Here is a 27,220-nt window from a genome sequence, read left to right as displayed (position 1 = left end):
CAGACCCCCTTCATACGCGGCTCTATGGCCGCTGTCGGCGTCGGGTTTGAAGAGGTTTGTGTCATAAAATGTTAAGGAATTCAATTATCAATTATTCGAAAAAGTGGACACGTCATATGTATTACTATAATCCTCTTCTTTACATTCGTCATATTTTAAGTTTGTAATTTTGGTTTTGCTCACAAAAACTTATAACTAAATGTTAAACAGGTGTCTAAGATGTGTCCGCCGGAAATCGAGGTGGCCTGCCACAATTCAACTGAGTCCAGTACCGTTTCCGGCCCAGCGGACGTTATGACGCAATTTGTTGCTGACTTGACATCCAAGAGCATTTTCGCGAAGGAGGTCGCTTGCTCCAACATTGCCTATCATTCAAGATACATAGCCGAAGCAGGTGACTAGTAAATTAATTTTAAACCACGATTCTTTAAAGGATAAAATCCACCGATCTCTCCGATGTAGCACAAAACTGCTGGTTTTTTTTGGTCATGTTTGATACGGCACTGTTCGCGCGGCAGTTGTAATTACATATATTGACTGTCGTATGACACACACTTACAAAATGTCTTTGTACTTACTATTTCGCCAGCATAGCCAAGTAACAATAGTTTATGCAAAAGGCCTATCCAAATTACGTTTGTATCTGCCATCCCGATACTCGTACATTTTTACTTTTCGATTGGTGTTGACCGATAAACGATGATGATTTTGACCACGGCTCCATATATTCCATAGAGAGCAAGGGAGAGACACTGGCTGTTAGCCTGGATATCGCTAAGGCACAGTTTGGCATAAGGCACTCCTCTCTTCCCTCGTACGGGCTTCCTAAGGGGTTGTGCACATGGGTCGCTAGCTTTCTATCGGGGCGTAGCATTTCAGTCGTTACTGACGGAATACTATAAGCCCATAAACGCTGGCGTACCCCAAGGATCTGTACTATCGCCTACCCTGTTCCTTCTGCATATCAATGATATGTTATTAACTAACAATATTCATTGCTATGCAGATGACGGCACTGGCGATAGCTGCTACACAGGTCGTTCAAACGCGTGGAATGACTTGCCTCCTGAGGTATTTCCTTTGCGCTACGACATGGGATTCTTCAAGAAAGGTTCTTATTTAGGGTCCTCAAGGGTCGGCAACGCTTAAGTGGCTCCTATGGTGTTGCTTATGTCCATGGGCGACGATGATCGCTTCCCATCAGGCGGCTCGTCTGCTCGTTAGCTGACTATGCTAACATAAAAAAAATATTCGAGGCGAAGTGTTTTCAAGTTTGCTTGACATGTCTTTTGAGATCACAAGATATTTTGTCTCCTAGTTATTTCCTGGCATTATTTACAAAAAATACATTCCCAAGATTAGTAGATAATATTTACTATTACATTTTTCAGGACCTGGACTCCTAAAGTACTTGAAGGAGGTTATTAAAACACCGAAACTCCGAAGCGAGCGTTGGGTATCAACATCAGTACCACAGGATAGATGGGAAGAAGAACTTGCCAAGTATTCTTCGGCCGAGTATCACACTAACAATCTACTGGTAAAGTAAATACTGTAACAATAGATTATAACTAGAGAAAATGTAAAGCAAACTATTATATAAAATATATTGATTTGTGTTTTTCAGTAGTCATACTACTTTATGTAAATTAAAAAACTGTAGCAGATGTCATATCATCATCATTTTAGCCTCCATTCGCCCACTGCTGAGCATAGGCCTCTCTTCGTGTACATATAAAGCTTAGAATAAATTTAAAAGTGGAAAAATTACTGCCTTGGGTGAGACTTGAACTCACGGCCTCTGAATAGATACTCCAGCGCTCTGCCATCTGAGCCACCAACACCTCATCCCAGTGAGTGAGTTCAAGTCTCACCCAAGTCAGTAATTTTTCCACTTTTAAATTTATTCTAAGCTTAATAGCATCGGCCGCAGACGTTTCTGCTTGTATAAATTAATTAAGTGTCATATACTAAAGAAAAAGTAACCAAGCCCTTCGGTGGCTGAGGCAGAAATCAATTCGGTGTCTTCAGCTTACGCGGCTGTCGCCCTGACCACTACTATTTTGGTCAGGTACCGCCGTGGCAGAGGGTCTAGTGGAGGACTTTGGTCACTTTTTCTTCATTATAATAGTACGTCATTGATGACGACAAAATAATTAATTAGAAATTTCGTCGTACTACATAAAAAACGCAACACTGATTTCTACTCCATTAGTAATGACCCTTATATTATTTGCGCTCAATCGTCAGATCCAATTCGTATTAAAAAATTCACGGTACTACTTGTAGGACGGTTTGTAAGCGGTTACACTTTCATACTTATGTCGCAGAGCCCGGTACTCTTCGAGGAGACGTCGCGACTGATCCCTAAGAACGCGGTGCTGGTGGAGGTGGCCCCGCACGGCCTGCTGCAAGCGATCCTCAAGCGGGCAATGCCGTCATGTGCAAATGTACCACTCACTCGACGAGGGCATGCCGACAATACGAGATTCTTACTTGAGGCCATTGGACAGTGAGTCGCTATTGCCACCTCTTCTCTCCTTTATTTTCTCTTTCAAACTATTGTCTCTGACAAAACATAAATATCTTTGCAGTTAATAGTCAACGCTTACAAGTAATACCTATTTACTTAAGACAAGAGATCATGAAAAATTTAAAGACTGAGCGTTAACAAAGGTCTCCGTTACAGCGTTGACAAACATGTTTTCGTATGTCCGAATGTTCTCTGAAGGTCGCATTTCTCAACCGATTTAATCGTTAGATAGAACTTTTACGTTGTTTCGTTATCTGGGAAAATTACAAATTGTGGAAATTATGCGCCTACTACGCCAGTAGTATCTACGGCACTTAAGACCATTATTGTGAGTTCGCTATGATAATGACACAACGAAAAAGTATTGAATGAATGAATGAATGAAATTTAATCCAGAAAATTATTACATTATACATTTACACAATTACATTACATAAAGAATTAAATTAAGTAGTATAATTATTAATTTTTTTAAGCTTATTGCGAGATCACAGTGTGATAGGTTATAGTTAGCTACAGCTCGGCTTAAGGGTTTGACTATAGACGTGCGACTTGTGTATGCTTTGCTCGAATATTAGACTTGGTCTTTAAAATAAGTCACCTTCTTCTAAAAGAGACTCAAGCTAATAAAGTTTTCCAATTGCTGTGAACATTTCCATCCATTTACATGTCAAAAATGAAGGATTTGATAGAAAAGTTAAAATTCAGCAGCATACATCATTACCCAGGCCGTCAATTTTTCCTTTATTTTCATAAACATTTTGTATTTTCAGATTGTTCATGGAGGGTTACTACCCTGATATTCGTCAGTTGTACCCGAAGGTAGAATTTCCTGTCTCTACTGGGACACCTCATTTATCTCATTTGGTCGAATGGGCTCATCAAGAAAAATGGTAAAATATTTATCGATTATAAGACGATTGTATTGCGAAAATGGGCAAATAAATTTGCGATCAATATATTTGTGTTAACAAATAAATAATATTGAATAATATTTATTCCACAACAGGAAGTTCCCGACATATGCTAGTCCAGAAAGAGTTACATCTTCTACATGCGTTTTTAAGATATCTCTCCACGACGCCGAACATCTTTACTTACATGGCCACCGAATTGAAGGTATGCGTTGCGTAGCAGTAATTAATTAATTATACTTTTTTTTGTACTGTAAGAATATAAATGAAAATAATTTTCTGAGATGTAAGTATTTTTATGACTAGTCTCCTGCCAGCTATGCCGCCGCGGCTGCCGCTCTCGGATTGGAGTTACTCGTCATTTGTGTAAGTGCCGCAATCTTTTGGGCGCTGTTTAGTTCCATCACAAATATAAATAGACCAATGATGATGATGAAGTAAAGTATTTTATAGCAGTGCCTGTCGACACCTTAAAATACTATCGCGTCCTTTATAAAAAAAAAAACTACTCTTAAGGTGACATTCGGACAAGCTACAACTGTAGCGGTACTTACTGTTCGCGGCATTAAAGCTGCAGCCTCAATACAATCGACTTCCTAGATAAAATGAGTATTGTTCACCGCCGCATTACTGTCGCGATTTATCAGGTTCAATTCCTTACTCATTTTAGCAGGAAATTAACACATACAGCGCCTGTGTCATGATCATGGCTGTAAAGTCGTAGTAGTAATCCAAATGTATTTTCACCTTTTTTGTGGCTCCTCTACACGATGGCCCAGCGCTGGACCAGCGAGATGGCCATGGGATGGTTATGGCTCCTCTAGACGATAGCCCAGCGCTGGACCAGTGAGATGGCACAATTAGCTTGTGTTGTTTTATCACGTTTTGTGAAGTTTCAGCTCAAATAAATGAACAAGGTAAACTAAATAAACGCTTGTAAATATAAAACCAACGTTCAACCAACAGGAAAAACTTTGTTCCCGTTTGCCTCCGCGCTAGTCTGCGCCTGGGACACACTGGCCATGGTTGCGCGCGCGCCGCTCCGCGCGTCATCCGTGCGGTTTCGTGACGTCATGCTTCACGCGCAGCCTATGTTGCACGACTCGCGTCTGCTGCGGCTCACTGTCGCCCTGCATCGGGGGTCTGGGCACTTTGAGGTACCATTTAAATATCCTACTGTTAATATATTAATACATATTTAGTATGTAATACAGATATTTATTGATAAAAACACATTTTACATGTCATACTACATTAACCAAGAATATATGTTTAAAACAGATATATTGGTTGGGAGAAACGGCATGCGTTATCGCATGTCTTCAGGATTGGTTAAGGTTGTAAACCGATGACCGGTCTGGCCTAGTCGGTAGTGACCCTGCCTATGAAGCCCATGGTCCTGGGTTCGAATCCCGGTAAGGACTTTTATTTTTGTGGTGAGCACAGATATTTATTCCTGAGCCATGGGTGTTTTCTGTGTATTTAAGTATACAAATATAATACACAGTCGTTGTCTGAGTACCCACAACACAAGCCTTCTTGAGCTTACTGTAGGGCTTAGTCAATTTGTGTTAGAATATCATAATAACTTTTAAATCCAAGTATACAGATATCGCTAGTGACGTGTCATGACTGCAATGTTAAAATTTCCTCTGAATAACGTAAGGATGGTCCGGGTTAGACCGGCAATCCGAAGATGTGGATTCGAATCCCACTTTAGCCAGAGTTGATCACAATTCATTTTTCATTTTGATAGACACCTGTACCTATATACAATTTATCCATTTATGTAAGTTCGCCATTGGAGTTCTTTTCGGTTCAACTGACCTTTTCCGTGCCGTACTTAGAGATGCGTGACCAAAATGATTGCAAAATTTATTAGCATGTAGTGGTATTTTCATATTATGTATGCTTTTCTAACAGATCGAAGATGGAATTACAAAAGTGGCTTCGGGTTATGTACTTCTGGAAGAAGTCAAAGGAGAGAGCGCTAAAACGAATAATTCTGAAGATTCTGTAGAAGAAATTGTAATAGGACAGGATGAAATATACAACATTCTCAATGAGAGAGGTTACATGTATCAGTAAGTATGACGAAAGTTTGCGAATAATTATGAACGCGTGATTAAGTACTCACTTAGAATTAAATATGTATCTAAAATTCTGTTTAAAACAACAGTTCATTAAGTACTCCATAGATAGCTAAGGTCAATGTTGTGAAGACTCTATAAAGTGAGACCGTCTATACGTCTCGTCGCCGTTTCGTCACTTCCAACTCTAGCGTTTGTACATACTCGTATACTCCATATACAGACGGTCAGTAGAGCTCTCGTCGGTAAATGGGGCTCCATCTGTAGCTCTTCCTATCTGTGAGTATCTGAGCGACGTACGCATTCAAATACGAGAGTTCTTGCATTAGGACGCTCTTTTCAAAAAAAATATCGGTATTCGCCATATTGACTTAATGCCTTAGATAATCTATTAAACACTTAAAAAATTGTATTTTCGTGTAATTTAAGAATTGTGTTGAATAACAGGGGCGAATTTCGTGGGATACGTGAAGTAAATTCTTCATTGACTGCGGGCTGCGTACCATGGCACGGCCGCTGGGAGACGTTCCTGGACTCACTACTGCAGCTCAACGCTCTGCGACAACCACACGACCACATCTCACAACCAGTTTTCATCAGAGAAATCACTATCAATACAGACATACACGCTAAATCTGTTGAACTGGATACAGATTTGAAGGTTGAAGTGAGCACAGTCCATGATTATACCAGGTAGGTACAGTCACGTCTGAAAATATCGATACGAAAAAAGTGCCAAAAATATGTATACACTTTCTATTGCCCATATATTAAGTTAGTGTATACATGTTTTTGGGTACTTTTTCCATATCGATATTTTCAGACGTGACCGCAATATAATTTTTGCCAAGACGTACACTTTTTTCACTAAGCATATGAGGTAATTCATTCACAATTTAATCATGTAAACCTTCTTTTTTATTATTTTGTGGTATAATTTTAAAGAAAACGAATACCTACCGGACATAGTTATACCTAATGTTAGGTACCTACTTTAATGTTCATGCCAAGTTTCATGTTATTTCAGCTTGGCGTTTTAAAATAAGGGCGTATCTTAAATTATATGGTGGTGGCTTTTTTCTTGAAACTCTTAACACTGAACCTAGTTGTTCTTTTGGGCTATTGATATGTTTAGTAATCAATTCCACAATTTCCTCGTTCTTTCCACATTATCCATTTTGATAGAATACCTACTAAAGAGTGATTTTCGATGAAGTATGCCCCAATATCTATATGTGTTTTTTTAATAATTATGAGATACCTCCTTCTTGTTTCAGATGTGGCGGAGTTACATTGAATGACATAAACTTCCGTAATATTGTAAAATCTGACCAAGATCCTCTGGTTTTCGATACATCAAAATTTGACCCATATCAAGTCAAATTCGTTGTAAATGTAAGTTGTAAAGTATATAACTTTACAAGTATGGATCTTATTTATTATTTAGATATTGACTCAACCTTTACTGTATCCAGGGAGAAAACGGTGAAAGGTCCAGAAATGGAAAAGTATTGAGGAGCAGTGTAGTTGGAGACTTGGAATCCTTAAACTGGGTTGAGGCCCCTGCTTTAGAAGACCCTGGCATCCCGGTTAAGGTACGGAAGCCTCAAATGTATATTACAAATTACTCATAAAATGCATGGATCATTTACAGATGTTTAATAGGAAATGAAAAGAGGAAGACCGAGAAAAAAATATTTCAGCCAAAGAAAAGGTTCAGGTCTTGTCATACCAGAAGGTTAAGGAGTTGGCAGAAGACCGGACGAGTTGGAGATTGCTCCACTGACAAGATCACAGCTCTTAACTATAAAGAAGAAGAATGACATGACTTTCAGTGCCTTTTCCTCATACCAATTAGCGTAAGACGATCATCATTGGCCACGCCATCTGTTGTAGATGCTTGTTGCGGCGCTTGTGGGTTTAAGGGGCTGGGCATCGCCGTTGGTGGCTATAAAGTCCTATAGCAGCGCGACATCTCTCTTCATATCGATCGCATACAAATCGTGAGTTCGCAGGAGGTGGTAGAGCACGACGAAGACTTTTCTGCTTAAGGTGCTCCAACCAGTCATCGTCGTGCTTTGATATTCCGACTTTAATGTCGCGACGCCATTCCGGTCTCATTTCGGCGCGTTTCTCCCAACCGTCGGTCCGAATGCCAAAACTGTCCATGTCCCGCTTGCAGGAGTCCTTAAAACGTAGAGTTGGACGCCCAACAGGTCTTTTTACGTCCGCTATCTGACCCAGCATTACTTGGCGTGGTAATCTCTCAGGGTCCATGCGATGAACGTGACGGAGCCAGCGAAGTCTTATCTGCTTTAACATTGCAGTTAAGCTGCAGCAATGTGTTCCTGAGAGTACTACCTCGTTACTAACTTTGTCTTGCCAAGTAACTCCAAGTATAGTCCTCAGGCAGCGCATATGGAAACCGTTGAGTTTGAGTTCTTGTTTCGCGTATGTAGACCATGTTTCTGATGCGTACAGCAATATACTTAGGACGCAGGTCTGGTATACAAGGATTTTGGTGGATTAAGGTAAAGTTATAGTCAAATAATAATAGTTAATGATATTTATTTTCTTGCACAGGTACACTTCGCGGGTCTGAATGCTTCTGATATACTAAAAGTTAAAGAACCGTTTGTAGATCAACATGAATCAAGTAACGGTGTTTATGGAATGGATTTCAGTGGAATTACTGAAGAGTAAGTAATGTTATAATAGTACATTACGATACAAGTGCGAAAAATAGGAAATTCGAAACGAGTGGCGATAAATTAAAACACGACCGAAGGGAGTGTTTTAAATCGACACGAGTTGCGAATTACCTATTCGCACATGTATCGTACAACGTTTTACAGTACATATGGCCCTTTAAATGTTCTACACAGTAACATAATATGCTACTTCTCGCACTAATGCTATAAAGTAGCCCCATATGTACTGTAAAGTACGTTTTTTAACAAAAAATTGTCATGAACGGGTGTTAACACCAGAGGGGTTATAAGCGATACAACGCACTTATAACCCTCTGGTGTTGCGGGTGTTCATGGACGACGGTAATCGGTTACCATTAGGCGATTCGTCTGCTCTTTTGCCTTCTAAATCATTAAAAATATGGCTTATGAATAATTGAAAATAATGAAATAAATGTTGCAGTGGAACGCGTGTAATGGGCTTGACTCGCGGCGCTGCGTGCGAACATGTGCGTGCGATGCCCCAGCTTTTGTGGCCGGTTCCAGCACACTGGAGCCTCGAGGACGCCGCCACAGTGCCCTTCGCTTATGCGCACGCACTCTACTGCCTTGTGAGTAAAAATGCCTCAGAGCGATGTGTCTTGATAGCGACAAAAACAACTATTTAAATCACTAATATTGATTTTCTAATCCAATAGACACCGTCAGAAATCAGTTTGTAAAAAATCATTTTGATACGCTATAGTCAACTATAAAAAAAAAAAACAATGACGTTCCGCCGCTTCCGTAGAAAAGACTAAACTGGTGCGGAGAGGGGCGGGAGTTGCGCGTTTATGTCTACATTTTTCTCTATTGAGATACTTACCAATTTTCATTAATATATTATAGTAAAAAAAGTATTATTTTAGATGGTCCTTAGAAAAAGTATTGTGTGCATTAGTAATATAATCAAGCTTTTCAATCTCGTACTTTACTTAAGCAACTCAGCAAGCTTCGTTGCCTATACACGGTACTTGACTCTCCATTATATCACGATTATATAAAATACTATTGCTGTACATCAATCAGTTACTCCTCAAAACATTCGAGTTGCGTATTGTCATCTTATAAACCAGCACAATTTATACACAGGATACGATTGCTTTTTCATGGACCTACGAGCTTTATATTTCAAATGAACAGGATAATCTCCAATCATTATCTCAAAGAAGTTGACATATCTCTTATTTATCAAGAAAATTTACATATTATTTTATTAGATTTCTTTAAAAGGTCAAAAAGTGAATATACTGACAATATTTGTTCCCCAGACCATAAAAACGAGTCTACGCCGGGGCATGACAGTGTTAGTGAGCGGCGGCGCGGGCGCAACAGGACAAGCCATTATAGCACTGGCGTTGCATTGCGAGTGCCGCGTCTTCGTCGTTGTCAGCGACGTCTTCAAGAAGAACTTCTTAATGAAAATGTTCCCTAAACTGAATGGTATGGATTGAAAGGTGGTAAAGCTACGAATAATCAAGTTGAGATTTTTTACAGTAGAGATTACGAGCAAGCGAATGTCACCCCACTTCCCCCTTGTCCCAGATCCAACCAAAGCCCACCCGCTTGCTTCCTCAGTCCTTGAACTCACAGTAGTGACAGTTTTTTTTCTTATCACATTTATTTTCGACTCCCAAAAAATAATTGCTAGTGTCGATAAACATCCATAATATTTTAAAATTCCTTATATCATTTTTAATAAATTCTTTCTTATTAATTTCGTATTCTTGAGAAGCGGATCCCTTTGTTTGACATAATTATTGAAAGTTATAACGTAATGATTGTCAGATTATCATTAGTCATAATTCTGAAACCGTTAACTTGTCAGGATTTTCGTAAGGTTATCCTATAGATATTGTTATATGGCAATCCTAAAAAGCTACGCGTTTCTGAGAAGAAGCAAATTGTGACTAACGAAAATACGGACAAACAATACAACATTATGACTTAAAAATTAATGGGAAACAAAGGGTCTCTACTTTTGAGTAGAATTATATTATTGTCGAAGCGGGGAATGGAGGCCTTTGCTAGCGGAGTATTCATTGTAAGTGAATCAACCTTATGCACAAAATTTCAGCTGACGACATAATTTGCTGCCGAGATGACACATTCCTGACCCGCGTGTTGCCTGCGACCAACGGGCTTGGCTGCGATATTGTTGTATGCAGTAGAGGGCAATACAAGGATGTAAGTTCTCTGAAATCTGGTCTGGTAAACCAATTTTGTCAGTAACTTGTAACTTACCTATAGGGGGAATCCTGGAGACTTGTCCAGGTGGGAGACTTGAACCATTTGAAGAAGTGCCGTAATATATATTTTTTACCACAAAACATTTTTATATTAATAAAGCATTTTTCTTACAGGCCTACATACAGTGTTGTGGGCCCTCAGGGCTAACGTTGGACATTCATCAAGTGAAGAGGAACGAAAACTTCCGCTTCAAAATGTACTCGTTGACGAATGATAGATGTTATATCTGCGTGGATTTTTCTTCACTGTTTATACGTAATGATATCGAAACATTCCAGGTACGTTTAGTATTGTTGTATTTGAATTTAACTACAACCATGTTAATGGATGTACATACAAGTACATGTCGCTAGTGATCCTTGCTACAAAGCAGGTGGCCTCGGATTCGAATCCCGGTAAAAGACATTTATTTATGTGTTCATTACGTATGTTTGTTCCTAAGGTATGTTATCTATGTATCTAAGTATGTATGAGTTTATTTATATAAGTAACTATCGTCACTCAATACCCATAAATAGTACAAGCTTTGCTTAATTTGGAATTAAATGGGTCTGCGTGAGATTGTCCCAAAATATTTATTCATTTACATTTGCCTCATCTGTATTTATTTGTTATTTCTTATCACTTCAGCTTCTTCTGATTTTGCTTTTCTTATAACACTATTTTCTTCAAAGAAAAGCTATTATATAAACATCTTTTGCACTTTAACGATAAGACTGCCTATACGATATAATTAAAATAACGATAAAATTTCCTTAATTTTAAATTTTGATTCAAGATTGTTCAAATGCACTGCGAGTGCGGATGCATTTTGATTCAAATTGCTCAGCATTAAGCGTAGCTCATGCGGGGTTCACAAAAACTCGATTTTAATGCATTTTATAGTTTAAAATATATATACAGACTTACACAATATACCCTCATACGACCTTAAGATGCACGCCGCTCACGCCGACTGCCATTTGTTTTAACCAATGTACCTACGGCGGTCAGTATCTGCGCGAACGTGCACGCTTGGAGCATAGATAGTGGCCGAGGCCTCATACGTAAATTTGAATACAGAAGCTGCAACGGTTAGTAGCAGAAGGCATCAGCGCCGGTTGGGTACAGCCGCTGTCACGGGTGTCGTACGCCCCGCAAGACGCCACACGCGCGTTCCGCACGCTCGCCCGCGGCGCGCATCTCGGCCGCGTGCTGTTGCGCGTGCATGACGCGACATCTCGTGCAGAGACGGGGTAATGAATAATTTCCTGCAAAAATTACTTGGCTTTTGATTTCTTTCGTTTTAGGGTGAAATTTTTATGTGCCACTCGTTGCCATAAGTACAGATACTTGTCCAGGGGAAAACAACTCTTAAAATCATGTTTTTATGGTATTAGAATTTCAGAAAGATGCATATGTGTGCTTTTTATAAACTATTTTCACAAAGGAAGAAAAATCAGAACATTTCTTCTAAGAAACTGTGCCACTATCACCCTTCGAACTACGGTATAGAATAACAAAACCAAAAAATAGATTCACCCTCATTAAAAAAAAATTTTTTTGATGTACTAATGGCTTATCATAACTAGACAAACTTTAAAAATTACGCACGCTACGATCCAGGGCTATAACCGCGAAAATCGAAATTCGTCAACTGCGCGCATTTTTCTCGGTCACTTTAATTCGTTAACGTCTTAGTGAGAGTAAAAGAGAAAGATCCCTGCAATTTGCGAATTACGGTTTTCGCGGTAGGCCCCCCAGGTCCGAACCGAGGCATCCGATACTTCGTTTTCTATTACGTGTGATTGGTGATCACGTGATACTTTCTGACAAAGTATCGGACACTTCGAGCCGGACCTAGACAGTTCTAGTGTGAGTCACCCTTTAAAGATCTTATCATGTTTCTCATTTTCGGATTGGCAGTCTCGTATGCTCTGGAACGCGCTGCCAGCTTATGGTGGGTGACTCGCCGCTTGTAACACGACTCGCCGGGCATTTAGTGCGACGCGGCGCGCGGAACCTGCACCTTCAGCTCAATGACACTGAGCGCCTTGCCAGACATTTGAAGTAAGTATTATTTAAATAAAATGGACAAAAAGTAGGTACACTTAAGTAAACCTATTCGTATTGAGGTATCAGTGGAGCCGGATATGGCCTTAAACTACATCTAAAAGAGAGGTATGGGCACTGTGAATGTCATATTGCTTTGTGTGGTAGGGCACAGCGCTTAGAGCTCAACTGGGGAAGTAACTCCACCTTACAAAAACCGCAGCCAAATAACACTAGACCTTACTCATAGTCTTGTTTCCTACCAGTAAGTAAAGCTCAACACTCCGCGTTAGGGTCGACAACGCGCATGTAACTCCTCCGGAGTTGCAGGCGTAAAACCGCTATTACGGAGACTGCTTACCATCAAGCGGGCCGCATGCTTGTTCGCCACCAAAGTAGTATTTTAAAAAATCACACTGAAACACAATATAGTAATATAGTCGTAATTGAGAAATCAATTAACTTTTCATTTTATATTCACAGAGAGTGGCAGAAATGGGGCGTAAGTATAAAAACGTCCTCCGAAAACCTCACTCATGCAGAGTGCGCATCAAATCTGTTGAAGCAAAGCTTAAGTCTGGGTCCAGTTGAGGGTGTTTTTGTAGTCATTGCTGAACAAGTAAATGATCAGACGCGAGAAATCTACAAAACTCTGCTGGATAATTTGGACGCGCAGACAAGGAAAATGTCATCTATCAAGTAAGCGCAATTTCGCAATAGGGTTTTTTACGCAAATCTCTGCGTAGAGAGCTCCACTAGCACATATTGAGGGCCTGTCACGACGGCGAAACACAAAAATCAAAATTTCGATATCTGTCTCTATCAATCTTGCATATTCGAGCGATAGAGGAGCAGCTAAAGGAAGTTTCAACTTTCACGTTTCCCGCGTTTGTTAGTCGTATACCTCGAAATCAAAAATTCCTTGTAGCTTTTCACCTATTCGCGTTTCGCCGCGATCTCATAATTTCTGAACAGATTTTTTTTCTTGTAGTATGATTTCTGGTCGCCAATTACAATGGTGTATAAAATTCATAGTATATTTACTTCCCTGCCTTTCTTCACTGTAGTCGCTTTTCACCTCGATAGATATTTGTTTATAATGCGTTATTACATATCGCGACATTTCCTTTAAGCACTATACCAATATAGTTTTGTTTTGTAAATACATTTCGCACTTGTAGTTTATCTCCTGGTTTTGAGTGTGATACATGTAACCTTAGAGGAAAATTTCCTAAATAACAAATTCTCAAAGCTAGTTAATGTATGTAACAAGGAGGTCAATAAGCGACCGTATTCTTATTATATCCCAGTGATATAGCCAATTTTTTTACGATTAATACAATACAGTAAAACAATATGCGACCCAGGTAAAATGCAACAAAAAATTTTTGCGACTAACTAAATAGGCTATTGATAATACATGCTACATCAAAATTAGCTAGTGTTGTAAACACCTATTGAAAATATATGCGGCTAAATAAATAGGCTATTGAAAATACATGCTACATTAAAATTTGCTACTGTTGTAAAAATCTATTAAAAATATAGGCGAGTAACAAAATATACCACCGATATTACACGCTACAGCAAAATACGCTATCACGGTGAAATGCGAATAGGTTAAAAGCTACAAGGAGTTTTTGATTTCGAGGTATACGACTAACAAACGGTTTCCCGATAGGCTCTCTGTAAACAAACTGCCTTAATGCATGAATGTCGTAGTGAAAACTTCTCAACGAACTGTTGAAGGCATAGTGTGTATAATTTACTCTACGGCTAACAATATGTACAGTCAGCAATATGTACGCTTAGCACTTTCTCATACAAACTTACATATTATTCTCTGCAGCTGGCTGTACTAATGCTGCACTCTGGTGGTGTAACATGGTGCAGTAATACCCCCCACTAGCGTAAACAGTCCGTGGCGTGCTGAAAGCCTGAAAAGATTCTATTTGACCCTGAGAAGTTGACACTAAATATAGCAGTCTATGTAAATATGGCAATAATGTGCGGACGTCATATATGTTTAAATAAAATGTCAGTACCGGCACAAAATAAATAATAGTACTACTATTATTTATTCTGTATTCTATATGTCAAGTAATAGAGTCGAAAACTGGTAAACCACTTTCTTGGCTGACTGTACCTGTAATTTGAACGACTAATTTCAAAACAACAATAAAATCTTGTCAGTCAGGGTAAAATCACGTACGGAGATCATAACCTAACATAACCTAACCTAACATAAGTTTTTTTTTTTTTTTTTTTTTTTTTAAAGTTTTACTAATATTATTTTTATTTTTATTTTATTTTTATTTTATAACCAAGTTGATATATCGAAAACGCAAATCCAATGTATTGGAATGACAGATGCTATCGAAAGATCAAGTGATCGTTTTCACACACACATTTATCTTACGCTTCTCAACGCCCCCTGCATATTATATACTAGTTAATAATACGCTTATTATGCAAAACTGTTATTATGCCTTCTGTAAGTTATACCAAACAATGTAGGCAATCAATCACCTACAACAATAAAGGTTCAAAAATTGTAAATTTGCAGGTACTTTGTAGTAGTTGGCATCAATAACACTCTAGGAGAGAAGGTTTGTCTTTCAAGAGCAGCAGATGGGTTCCCAGCAATGATGCTTTCCATATCGATAGACACAAAGGTATAGTAAAAAAATATTGAAAGTGTAGATTTTAGAAACACTTTGTACAACTATCATTGCAAAATAAGTGATCTGTTGTAATATCGTCTTACCAGCCATCTCAGTTAAAAGTAGGGAGTCCTTCCAGTACTGGTTTTCTATACAAATACAGTACCGGAACCGGGAATTCCCAGTTCTCGCCATACAAACTCAGTACCGGGAGCATGCCCTAGTTAAAAGGTACCTAAAACATATAAAATAATATTAATAATTTAGATTTTTCAAAATCTTTGCAAAATAAGTGATAACATATAGTATTTTAACATCTTTGTTTGCTTGTTTTAGGCAAATAAACTTTTTTTTACAAATCGTTAATTACAGGTTGACGGTAGTTTACCATCCAGTTACGGTGATATTGTTAATGCAACTGAGCGGGCACTCCAAACTAAGCAGCCTGTCATTTATGCTCAGTACCCTTCTGTTTGTGAAGAATCTCTAACACAACAAATAGAAAAAATAATTGGTAAGTACATGAATCAAATACATCATCTTCATCGCGTTGTCCCGGCATTTTTGCCACGGCTCATGGAAGCCTGGGATCCGTTTTGCAACTAATCCCTAGAATTGGGGTAGTCACCAGTTTTTACGAAAACAACTGCCATCTAACCTTCCAGAGGGTAAACTAGGCCTTATTGGGATAAGTCCGGTTTCCACGCGATGTTTTCCTTCACCGAAAAGCGAATGATAAATATCAAATGATATTTTATACATTAATGCCGAATAACTCGTCGGTACAGTAGTCATGTCTGAAAACATCGACACGATCCAAGTGCCAAAAATATGTATACACGACTTTACGGCCCATAATATTAGGGTAGTGTATAGATATTTTTGGCACTTTGTCCGTATCGATATTTTCAGACGTGACCGTACAAGCCGAGGTTTGAACCAGCGACCTCCGGATAAATCAACTACAATGAAAATATTGTCAAATCATCCGTAAATTGGTTCAAACCTGTCTGATGATTCGTTTTTATCTTTTGCCACACCCCTAGGGGTTTCATGTACTATACTGTCTATACTATGTAGTGTATTGAATGCAAATAAAGAAATGAAATGAAATGATGGTCTGTAAATTCCTTCCAGTATTTTTGGGGAATGAACAATTTTGATTTGATTCGACAGTGATATAAAAATGATACATGTTTCTACTCAGATGTAATCTAAATTATATAAATCTATTACAGATATCAATATAACAGGACATGATGATAGCAAAACTTTACAAGATTTGGGTATAACCAAGGACCAAGCTCAAAAACTTTGGGTATATTTAAGAGATAAGCAAAACATTAACATCCCTGAAGACGATATTGCATTACTTAGTGTAGAAAGGTAGGTATAATAATATAATTGATTGTTGCATTAATTGATTTGGTGAATTAATCTTATCTTACCTTTATATTTTTTTTTTAAGAATACGGGAAATGGAGGGAACGTTAAAAGAGACAAATGCACCGGTTGAAGGTCTAACTGCTTTTATTCCTTTCATTGATACTGATGAACTCACTGCTACGATTAACGTCGTGGTGATGCCTACACTCACACAAGGCTATGATATGGTATGTATTATTGAGATACTCGACAAAAATTCTGTGAGCTGTACACATTGCGAACCGAATGGGGCGGCCATTTTCGAAATTTAACATAAACTGAATCAACGAATAAAAATTACTGCTTATAGTCTGAAACCGATGGGCCTAGGTTGGGTAAGGGTATTTATTTGTCTGAAGTGCACAGACATTTGTTCCTGTTTCATGGATGTATTTTTTTGTGTATTTAAGTATTTGTACATATACAAGGTGCCCGTGAGCATTGCGAGACATTTTAACTAAGCATTCCTGGTAATATTTAGAAACTAAAATGTCATATAAAATTTTCTGGATTAGGCCTAGTTTCAGAGATAATTAAATGTTTTTCGAAATCATTCTTTCGCCATAAGTCGGTACAAAAAACATTTTTGACTGCGGTATTGCCACTTTGAGGTCTAGTCGTCGGGACATACCTATTGATTGACATCGAAAAATTAAAAAAATGTATTCGAGAGGCTACCCCCAAATAAAAAAAAAACTTTTTTGTTAGTTTTAGCTTTTGTGTTTATAAATAAAAATTACGTTTTATGTGCAGGAGTGTTCAAAAAAAGGGGGAAAAAAAACAAAAAATAATTTATTTTTGTTGAATTTCTCAAAAATTCATATAACATTTTTTGCTTCTTTTGCCATGAGGAATGCACCGTTGAAATCTCTCGCATTGCTCACGGGCACCTTGTATATCGTTGTCTGAGTACCCACAACACAACCCTTCTTGAGCTTACTGTGGGACTTAATCAATTTGTGTAGGGATGTCCTATAGGTAATATTTAATATAACTAGTAGGCCTCCTCACAAAATTTCGGATTTGTCGAGAAGAGAAAAGCTGGACAAACAACCTAATTTTTTTCCCAAGCTGAAATGCAGACGCGTTCGCTCGGGCAATAGTGAAAATGGTTGCATTTCAGACGAAATGTCTTGTTCTTGTTCCCATTGTGATCTATTAGCATTTTATTTTGTATATAATCTGCTATTTTTGTGTATGTCCATTGTTAGAGAGACGATGAGTTCGACGCATCCGAGGCCTGCCTGTACATTGTCCCAGGACTACAAGGCCTGCATCAGCGGTACCACGCACTGTGCGAGCGACTGAAGCTGGCAGCTGTCGTGTTGCAGCCCGGGTTGGACCAACCCGACGAGTCGCTGGAAGACATGACGAAGAGATATACATCGGTATGTCAATGGAAAACTAAGTGAAGTTTTGCTATACTATAACGGATTGCGTTATCATTATAATATGAAAATGTGAAATATGAGATATAGATTATAAAATAATTGGCCAAGAGCATGTCGGGCTATGATCAGTGTAGGGTTCCATAGTTACCATTCTGTCAGAATTGGCTAAACGGGGGCTATTAAAGAGTATCATGTACATTACCAGCAAAAGGGAGTACAGTCAAGGTATTAAATATCGACACGGATAAAGTGCCAAAAATATGTATACACTACTTTAATGTATAGGCAATAAGGTCGTGTGTACATATTTTTGGCACTTTGTACGTGTCGATATTTAATACCTTGACTGTACCTTCGCAGCGCTTACGTCTGTTTACTAAGAAGAGAAAACTTTTTTCAATAACTCAAAAACGGCTGAACAGATTATGTTCGTTATAGTTTTAATTGAAAGTATTTACTAAGCTTTTGTTTTACGCCCCATTTTTGAACCCATGGTTCAAAAGTTAGAGGGAGGGAATACATATTTTTTTTTGGGATCGATTGTTTCTGAAAATATTTACTTTATCAAAAAATAGTTATTGAGGACCCTTTTCCATGTTTATCCTTATCCAACTATACCCACAATATTGGGTTATCGTGAAAAAAAAAAAATTGATGGGGAGGTACCCTAAATAATTTTTTTTGTAGTATTTATTTACCGTTCTCTCGCCATGCATCCATGCCAAATTGTAGCTTTTTACCACTTATTATTATTACTTTTTACGGACCAAAGCCGCGGACGGACAGACAGACGGACATGGCGAAACTACTACTACTAGTTGACTACGGATTCCTAAAAAACGAGCCCCCTAGTTTGACAGCTGAAACACATGGCGTTGTCCTTCGCGATGTTTTGTGTTTTAGTTTCTAGAAGTAGATCAATGTAATCAGTAACCCCGATGGTTGCAACTGTATTTTTATTTTCAGATGATCCTGAAGAAAAAAGGCGAAAACAAGAAGTTTTACCTGTTGGGTCACGAATTGGGAGTACTCTCCGTTTTTGAAATCGCTGCAGCATTAGAAGATCAAGGTATTTTTTTATATATCACGCTCTGAAAGTTGCATTTATCCATGAAACTGGTTGAAACCGCTACGATTTGACCATATAACGGGTGATAACAAAAAAATGAGAATGATTTTCTATATAAACAAAACTATCTACATAAACAAAAAATGCCATTAATAAAGTTGTTGCTAGTTCTTTTCAGATTCCTTGATTTAATGTTATATTTTTTCAAAAATTTGTTAGAATGGAGTGAAAACAAGAAACTTGTGTTGTACATTTTAAAAATTCTAACTTAAACATGGGAAAAGGGACACACCATGGGTCATTTTAGTACAGAAAATGTACTAGTTTGTACCATATATAGAAATTTGCATCCTTGACTATAAATTGCAAAAGTGGTAGTGGCTGTCCAGCGAACATAATAAGTAATAACCAAGGCAAGCTTGAATTTACTCCAAAGCACTTTTAATTATATATGAATTAAAAAAGGAGTGTACAGATTTTTAAAGGGTCGGCAACGCGCATGTAACACCTCTGGAGTTGCAGGCGTCCATTGGCTACGGTGACTGCTTACCGTCAGGCGGGCCGTATGCTTGCTTGCCACCGTCGTGGTATAAAAAAAAACATGAGCCAACGAGATTCCGTCGAAATTTTTAAGGGTACATTTGTCGATCATTAAAACAATGCTGCTAGAAAGTAAGAGCCCCGGAATACACTGATCAGTAAAAATCAACCATTATGTCTCAGTGTCGCTACATGACTCGAAATTACAAAGAGAAATCATTCAGTTTGGTTGATGAAAGTTATTTTCCTTTTAGCAAAACTGATATACCTGGAAATGATTGATACTATACTAGCAATAATTCTACAATACCAGGCAATATCAAACACAAGTATTATGACAAGTTTGAGCAGACATAGACATACATTACATTTCTTGGACTCCAATAACATATCATTTGTATGTAAGAAAATCCAAAATCCCACAAACCGTCCACAATGTCGGCTGATTGATAGTTTTTTTGGCTGTTTGAGTGTACAAAAATAATTGGAGAGCTGATAATTGTCTTGAGGGCCTACCGCGAACCACGTTTGACGTGTTGCCTCTCTGTCGCACCTGTAAATTCGTAAGTCAGTGTGACAGGGAGGCAACACGTCGAACGTGGTTCGCGGTAGGCCTTCAGCTAATAAAAATGACTAAGACTTGTGTTCCGAAAGTGGATGAAAACGGTATCCAAAGGTCGAACTTTATATCTAATCTACGTCAAAAAACTGACCACGGGCCCTATTCTAACATCCATTAATGTTATTGTAAATAATTATCATGTATATATTGCCTAATAATAACAAAGTATCGTAAAAAGTTATATGAGTATTTTTTCACAGCTCTGAAATAATTCTCATTTTTTTGTTATAAACTTTAATTCAACGTGGATTTTTAGTTTTTTTGTTAACAATTTACTATTTGATTGCTCAGGCATGACGGGCACGGTGTTCTGCCTGGGCGGTGGGCCGGAGGAGTTCGTGGCCGAGCTGGAGCAGCAGCTGCTCGTGGCGTGCGCAGGCGATGACTCGGAGTCAGCGCTTCAGGAGGCGGTGGCGAGGCATATGTGTGCGCTCATGGGGTATTCGTCACCGCAGCTTGACGCTGCGTTACGCGACGCCCCGACATGGCCGCAGAAGGTATTGAATAGTATTTTATTGGTCAAGCATGACGGGAACGGTGTTTTGCTTCGGTGGCGGGCCCAACGAGTTCGTAGCTGACCCGCAGCAGCAGCTGTTCGAGGCGTGCGCGAGCGATCACGAAGGCGGTAGCGAGGCACATGTGCGCGGTCATGGGGTGTTCTTCGCCGCAGCTCGACGCTACGTTGCGCGACACCCTGTCAAACAAAGGAAAAAAATAAATGTCATTGTGACATCTTTAGGTTCTTAGGCGAGGCGCAGTCGCTCTTTGGGCTCAGTGTATTTTTTATTTAGTGTCTATTGATGACTATTCATAAATGACAATGCTTTTACCTTAATAGTTCGATAATAAGTAACTCAAGACATACCTACTACAAGTTTATGCTTAAATAGTTTAGTTTTATGAAATGCTCATATAGGTATTATTTAGATAACTCAGGGGTAAGCACCCATAAATAATCCTTTAACTATTGGCGCTCTCTTCATTCAAGGGCTTAACTATTTCGAGTGCGGTGAAGTAATTATAGGCTAACAATCCAGTATAATCACGAATGGCGCTCTCTTTTTGTTCGAGGGCTAAAATATCTCGAGTGCAAGTTTCAACCCTTTGTTAAATTACTATATTATTAACGTATGTGTATTTATTCAATAGGTGAAGGAGAGCGTAAGCGCTCTGCGCGGACGCGTGCCTCACTCGATGCAGTACGCGCGCTTGCTGATAGAAGCAGCTTACGCGCGCGTAATGAAAGCCAGGCATCACACGAGGCCCGAGCCGCACGTGCTTCAATCGCGAGTGGTCATCCTGCGCTCCCCCGCGCCCTCCTACCTCGACCCCCTCGAGCTCCAGCGTTACACGCGCGAGCCCCTCGCCGTGCACGACCTGCGCGCCCCGCTCGCGCTCGCCGCCGACGACCTCCGCTCCGCCGCCATCATAAACCAATATCTTGACGAGGAAACAAGGCAATCCTTTGCTAAAAAGACTCTCTGTTCTACCTATCTGATGAGTTCAGAATCTTATTTCAAAACAAATGACTAATTGTTACTGTTTTCTCTAAGAAATGGTTTTGTAAGTTTGTTACAGTTTGGTAAAATACAGTTTGATAAGATGCAATGGTATTGTATTTATTTATCTTTTTGTAAATATTCCCCACTAAATATTTGTCTTCTGAAAATAGAGTAATCAGTTATAAAAATTACTGAATCTGGGGGCACGGTGCCCCCGCCAAGACGAGCAAAAGCGCACTACCTACCTTTTCACGAAGCTCTTCGTCGTTTTTTAAACCCTCATAACTTGAATTTGGATTATACCAGATAAACAAAATTCTCGGATTATGATATTAATAGTAGACTTATCAAACTAATAAATAGCTCTTATACTTTAGATTTTATTGATATCTAAAAATAACGATTTCGCTACTGACTCACTCACTGATGATTATCAAAACTCTTGGATACTTTCTGAAGTCCTAAAAAGCTGAAAATTGGTAAGTATTATTACGTTTCGTTACAGGTTTAAGCCACATATTTTGACTAAGGTATAGAGTTTGTGAATTTAGGGGCCTGTGATTTTAGAGCAAAAATGTAAAATTAATAGATTTAGTCGTTGAAATTATATACCTTTTGTTACGTAATATCTAAATAGCAATTATTGGTTTCTATATTCTCATCTTGCCTTTTAATAATGAATAAGGTACGGTAATATGTGACGAGAAGGAACAGTTTTTAAAATCACCAAAAAATTGTGGTGGTAAATTATACAAAATTATGTATAAAAACAGTTTCAGCAAATATTGTGAATTGTTTCAGTATCAAAACGTTGAAATTAAGTCGATTTTCAGAGAAATTGTAACTTGTTTTTAAAGTAATTTTTGGAGAAAATTGATTTCGTCTAACTTCCACTTACACTAATTTAAATTTATAATAACAAAAATGTAGTTTATTAAAGTTGAAGTACAGGATGTGTAATACAAAATTAAAATTTTTAGCAGTCCAAACTTTACGAAATTTACAAATTAGATCGACAAAGTCAGTGCTTTACGCGCGTTTACCTAAACGTCCATCAGAAAAAAAATGCTAATTAAGTGAGTCTGTTTTCAAAAAATTGATTCATTAAAATGAAAGATAACAAGACGTGCTACTCGTAATAGAATAATAGTTTTAAGTTCGCAATTCCATACATTTATTTTATTTTGTGTAGTGGTTGTGCTTGTCCATTAATATCACACGGTAATTCCCTATTTCCCGGCCTTTAAGTTTAGGAAAACGCTTAAAAATACTAATTGTTGAAAAGCAGTAGAATTTTTAATGGAATTGCAGAAAAGCAACAACTCACTAAGACTCGTAAAAGATGTTCGGAATTCGAACATAAAGCTGGCTCTGTTATTCACATGTCTTACGAGTCGGTACCAGTTTAGGTTTGACCTCTGTCTAAACTAAAACAAATTTTAGTAAAGTTTGTTATTAACATTGTAATATAATTATCAGATACTTGGAAAAAAAAACTCCTGAAAATTCCTCCTGAAGTTTGTGATAGGAGTTTAAATGTAGATTTGTTTCTTTATATTTAGAGGCTGGCAATGGCTAAGATCGCTATATTTTTAACAAGAGTAAAAAAAACGTATGATTAGTGTGATGGCGATCGAGTATCTACGGAAAATCAGAAAACTGATGAATTAAAAAATGTTTCTCCCCCGAGAAAACCTCGACAGGGAGCTCATTCCAAAGCCGGAGCGTCCGCGGGAGAAAATTCCTCCTGTGCCGCAGACTTATGCACGACCATTGGGGTTCCCGGATAAGAGGTGATCGAGAAAACCTCAACAGGGAGCTCATTCCATAGACGGAGCGTTCACAGGAGGAAATTCCTCCTGAACCGCATAGTCAATGCACGACCATTCGGGTTCCGGGGTATGAGGGTTTGATCTCGAAAACATCGGCAGGGAGCTAATTCCACAGCCGAAGTGTCCACGGGAGGAAATTCCTTCTGAACTGTATACTTAGTATACGACCATTCTGGTTCCAGGGTATGGGGGTGTAATCGAGAAAACCTCGACAGGGAGCTCATTCTATAGCCGGAGCGTCCGCGAGAGGAAATTCCTCCTGAACCGCATACGTAGTGCACGTCCATTGGGGTTCCCGAATAAGAGGTGATCGAGAAAACCTCGACAGGGAGCTCATTCCATAGCCGAAGCCTCCGCGGGTGCAATTTCCTCCTGAACGGCATACTTAGTGCACGACCATTCTGGTTCCAGTTCCAGGTATAGGGCGTGATCGAGAAAACCTCGACAGGGAGCTCATTTCATAGCCGGAGCGTTCGCGGGAGAAAATTCCTCCTGAACTGCATACTCAATGCACGACCATTCGGGTTCCGGGGTATAGGATGTGATCGAGAAAATCTCGGCTTATTCCATAGCCGGAGAGTCCGCGGGAGAAAATTCCTTCTAAACCGCACACTTACTGCACAACCATTTGGGTTCCGGGTATGAGCTGTAATAATTTTAGATGCTAAATCAAGTGAATGAAAAACTATGTATTAATTAGAAAGAACAAGGAACCAAGTAAAAACTGGGTTTCATTTGGTAAGAGACTAATATATTACACTCAAGCCACGGGAATAGGGAATAAGAAGCCTGGACGTCCAATAACACAGCAGTAAATACAAGTTTACTTAGAAATAGTTATTTGTAGGTGGAAAGTTCTTTGGAATCCTCTTAAACGACGACACAGCTAAGTTATTTCACGTGTAAGTGCTCTTATCTTACTTATACATAGACGGATTTATAATAGTTTATAGAGTAAAAGGGACGATATGGCCAACCACTGTAGAAAGTTGAAATTGCGCAAGTGGCTTCTTAGCAATACATTCTATTCCATAGACGAATTCTTTGATCTGCCTAACATGTAAATATTATTCATTTACTATAATCTAGTCACTTGTATAAAGCATAGATACCTACTTAAATTAAATGTGTAATAATTAAATTGAATAAAATAAATTAATTACCTAATGATATGAAAACCATCATGCACATGACATGTAACTTGGCGTTATAGATAAATTATTTGTATTTGTATTTTTGTATTTGTAGTTTTTTTAATACGTCATAAATGGTACGGAACCCTTCATGGGCGAGTCCAACTCGCACTTGGCCGCTTTTGTTTTACTCAAGTAATAAACATCACTCGATTAACATACCTACAATATTTCTCATCAGATTTCCACAAAAATATATATTTTTTAACTCTTTATGGAAAGGGAGGAGGGAGGTCTTTGCCCAGCAGTAGGCTCATATAATATAAAAATAGAACACAATCAAATATATTAAGGCAAAAATTACCACACTATAACGTTTCTTAGGCAGAAATTTCGGACTATTAAGTGAAGTGGCACTAAGGCTTGAAGACTTTTTTTTTAATCTTCTCCGTTAAAAGATTAAAGTAAAAGGAATTAATGCTCGTAAGAACAATAACAGTAAAGTGCCAAATTTTGAGCCAATTTTTTGTAAAATTTTGACGCGGCTTAAGAAAGTATAAGCCTTTGCTAATTCAGCATACATGTGCGAATTAATTATTTTTAATTATGAAAATAGTGTTGACAATATTATAAAGTTATTAAACTTAATTCTGTGCAAATCTATATATATTTGTCTCCTATCTAACGTTGTGCTTCGTACACAATCTAAAACTCAGCAGCAAAAAAGTCTTTCAATGACACGAGGCTCTTCATTAGTCCGGCTGCGACAAAAAAGTACTAGAAAATATCTCCACTTCAACAACACTTCATTGGAAACTGTATTGTGTCACCGAGACACACGGTTTATTTTCATTTGTACTAGCCAAATCTATTATCAACATCCAGTACATCTGTTTAGAAGATTTATTAGTATAAATGCCTATTTTCCAGTAGACTTATTGGCGACCTAATGCGTATTGTTTTTGGTAGTTCAGTCGATGTTTTAGCTTAGAGTGTTTTATTGGGCCAATTTTATAATAGCGTTGTCGATTGGTATGAGAAATACAATAGTGTATTGTTATTTAGGAGGGCTAATATAACAATAATAATATAGACACTGCTTCAATTTGTCAATGTGTTTTTCGGAACTTATATAAATATTATAGGACATTTTTGCACAAATTGACGAAGCCCCACAGAAAGCTCAAGAAGGTTTGTGTTATGGGTACCTACGCAGACAATGATATATAATATAATATAAAAATACTTAAATACATAGAAAACATCCATGACTCGGGAACAAATATCTGTGGGCTCATCACACAAATACATACCCTTACCAGGATTCGAACCCAGGACCATTGGTTTCATAGGCAGGGCCACTACCCACTAGGCCATGCTACCCACTAGGTAAGTTGATTCATATTTTATCTTTCAATAGCTTGGATTGTGGACCAGTTCAAGAGTGCGCGCCTTTGAAAAAATCGTCAACTGAGTAATATGCTTCAGACATAAGTTTAGCCTTAATTTTATTCACGAAAACTCGATTACTAATCGCATTTTTAATCTCTAAGGATATAATGGTTACATATCTTAGGATAATAAGGATTTAAGGATCTTACGACCTAAGGAGTGGATACATTTTTTAGATTTAGCTAGACGAGTGGATGCAGTTCACCTCTTGGCCTACTTATATTTGTGCGAGTCACCGTGCAACTAAAACACTTAAAACACACTATACTAAGCAAAACATAAAACACTTTATACTTCGCAAAACTTAAAACACATTATACTTCGCAAAACTTAAAATACATTATACTAAGCAAAACTTAAAACACTTTATACTAAGCAAAACTTAAAACACTTTATACTAAGCAAAACTTAAAACACATTATACTAAGCAAAACTTAAAACACTTTATACTAAGCAAAACTTAAAACACTTTATACTAAGCAAAACTTAAAATACATTATACTGAGCAAAACTTAAAACTTAAAACACATTATACTAATATGCATGTTATGGTAGTTGTAAGCTTTTTCCATAAAGGGACATCTACTAAGCATGGTCGTAGAACGACGTTCTATGTTTGTGTCGAAGTCTAGTCAAAGGTCCCACTTTGCAGCTTACCATAAGGACAATATTTGCTTGTATCTTTATATGAATAACCTGTTAAAGCATCCTTATGGCAAGCGACAAAACGACACATTTCTTAACAAACTGTGTTACTATTGTCCCCTGGTTGACGGGACAGAAATTGTTGATCCACACTCAAGTAACGCATTTACCATCTCCGTTACGTTGGAAAAAAAACACGTCAATATAAAATCAATCAAAAACCTTCCGCCAAAACTTCATAATTTCATAAACAAAAGACCATCTTACAAACGAAAACCAAACTCGATTCTTTAAGGTTCAAATTCAAACAACACATCTCAAGTTTACCTCTCAGTTTGTCACAGCCTGAATATTAATTGTATCACTCAAAACTCGACCTTATGAAGTTCTGATTAAAAA

At 38.2% G+C, this 27,220-nt stretch overlaps 1 protein-coding gene across 1 annotated transcript; it reads left to right on the top strand.

Annotated features, from left to right (window-relative positions):
• The first annotated feature begins 198 nt into the window (after positions 1–198).
• Positions 199–21,865, top strand: LOC133528294 (fatty acid synthase-like). The gene is made up of 26 exons (XM_061865624.1): positions 199–394; positions 1,392–1,540; positions 2,331–2,512; positions 3,307–3,426; positions 3,543–3,652; positions 4,414–4,604; positions 5,371–5,531; positions 5,985–6,230; positions 6,815–6,932; positions 7,013–7,132; positions 8,121–8,236; positions 8,691–8,838; positions 9,538–9,709; positions 10,344–10,453; positions 10,630–10,794; positions 11,579–11,751; positions 12,422–12,565; positions 13,031–13,246; positions 15,114–15,222; positions 15,583–15,724; positions 16,449–16,596; positions 16,679–16,823; positions 17,847–18,023; positions 18,993–19,095; positions 20,549–20,754; positions 21,407–21,865. The coding sequence occupies exons 1-26, from the start codon at positions 220–222 to the stop codon at positions 21,788–21,790; spliced, it is 4,230 nt and encodes a 1,409-aa protein (XP_061721608.1). The 5' UTR covers positions 199–219; the 3' UTR covers positions 21,791–21,865.
• Positions 21,866–27,220: the final 5,355 nt, after the last annotated feature.

This window comes from Cydia pomonella, chromosome 19 (assembly GCF_033807575.1).
Source record: "Cydia pomonella isolate Wapato2018A chromosome 19, ilCydPomo1, whole genome shotgun sequence".
Taxonomy (NCBI): domain Eukaryota; kingdom Metazoa; phylum Arthropoda; class Insecta; order Lepidoptera; family Tortricidae; genus Cydia; species Cydia pomonella.
Note: the sequence above shows the minus strand (reverse complement) of the source record. Positions and strands in the feature narration are given on the sequence as shown.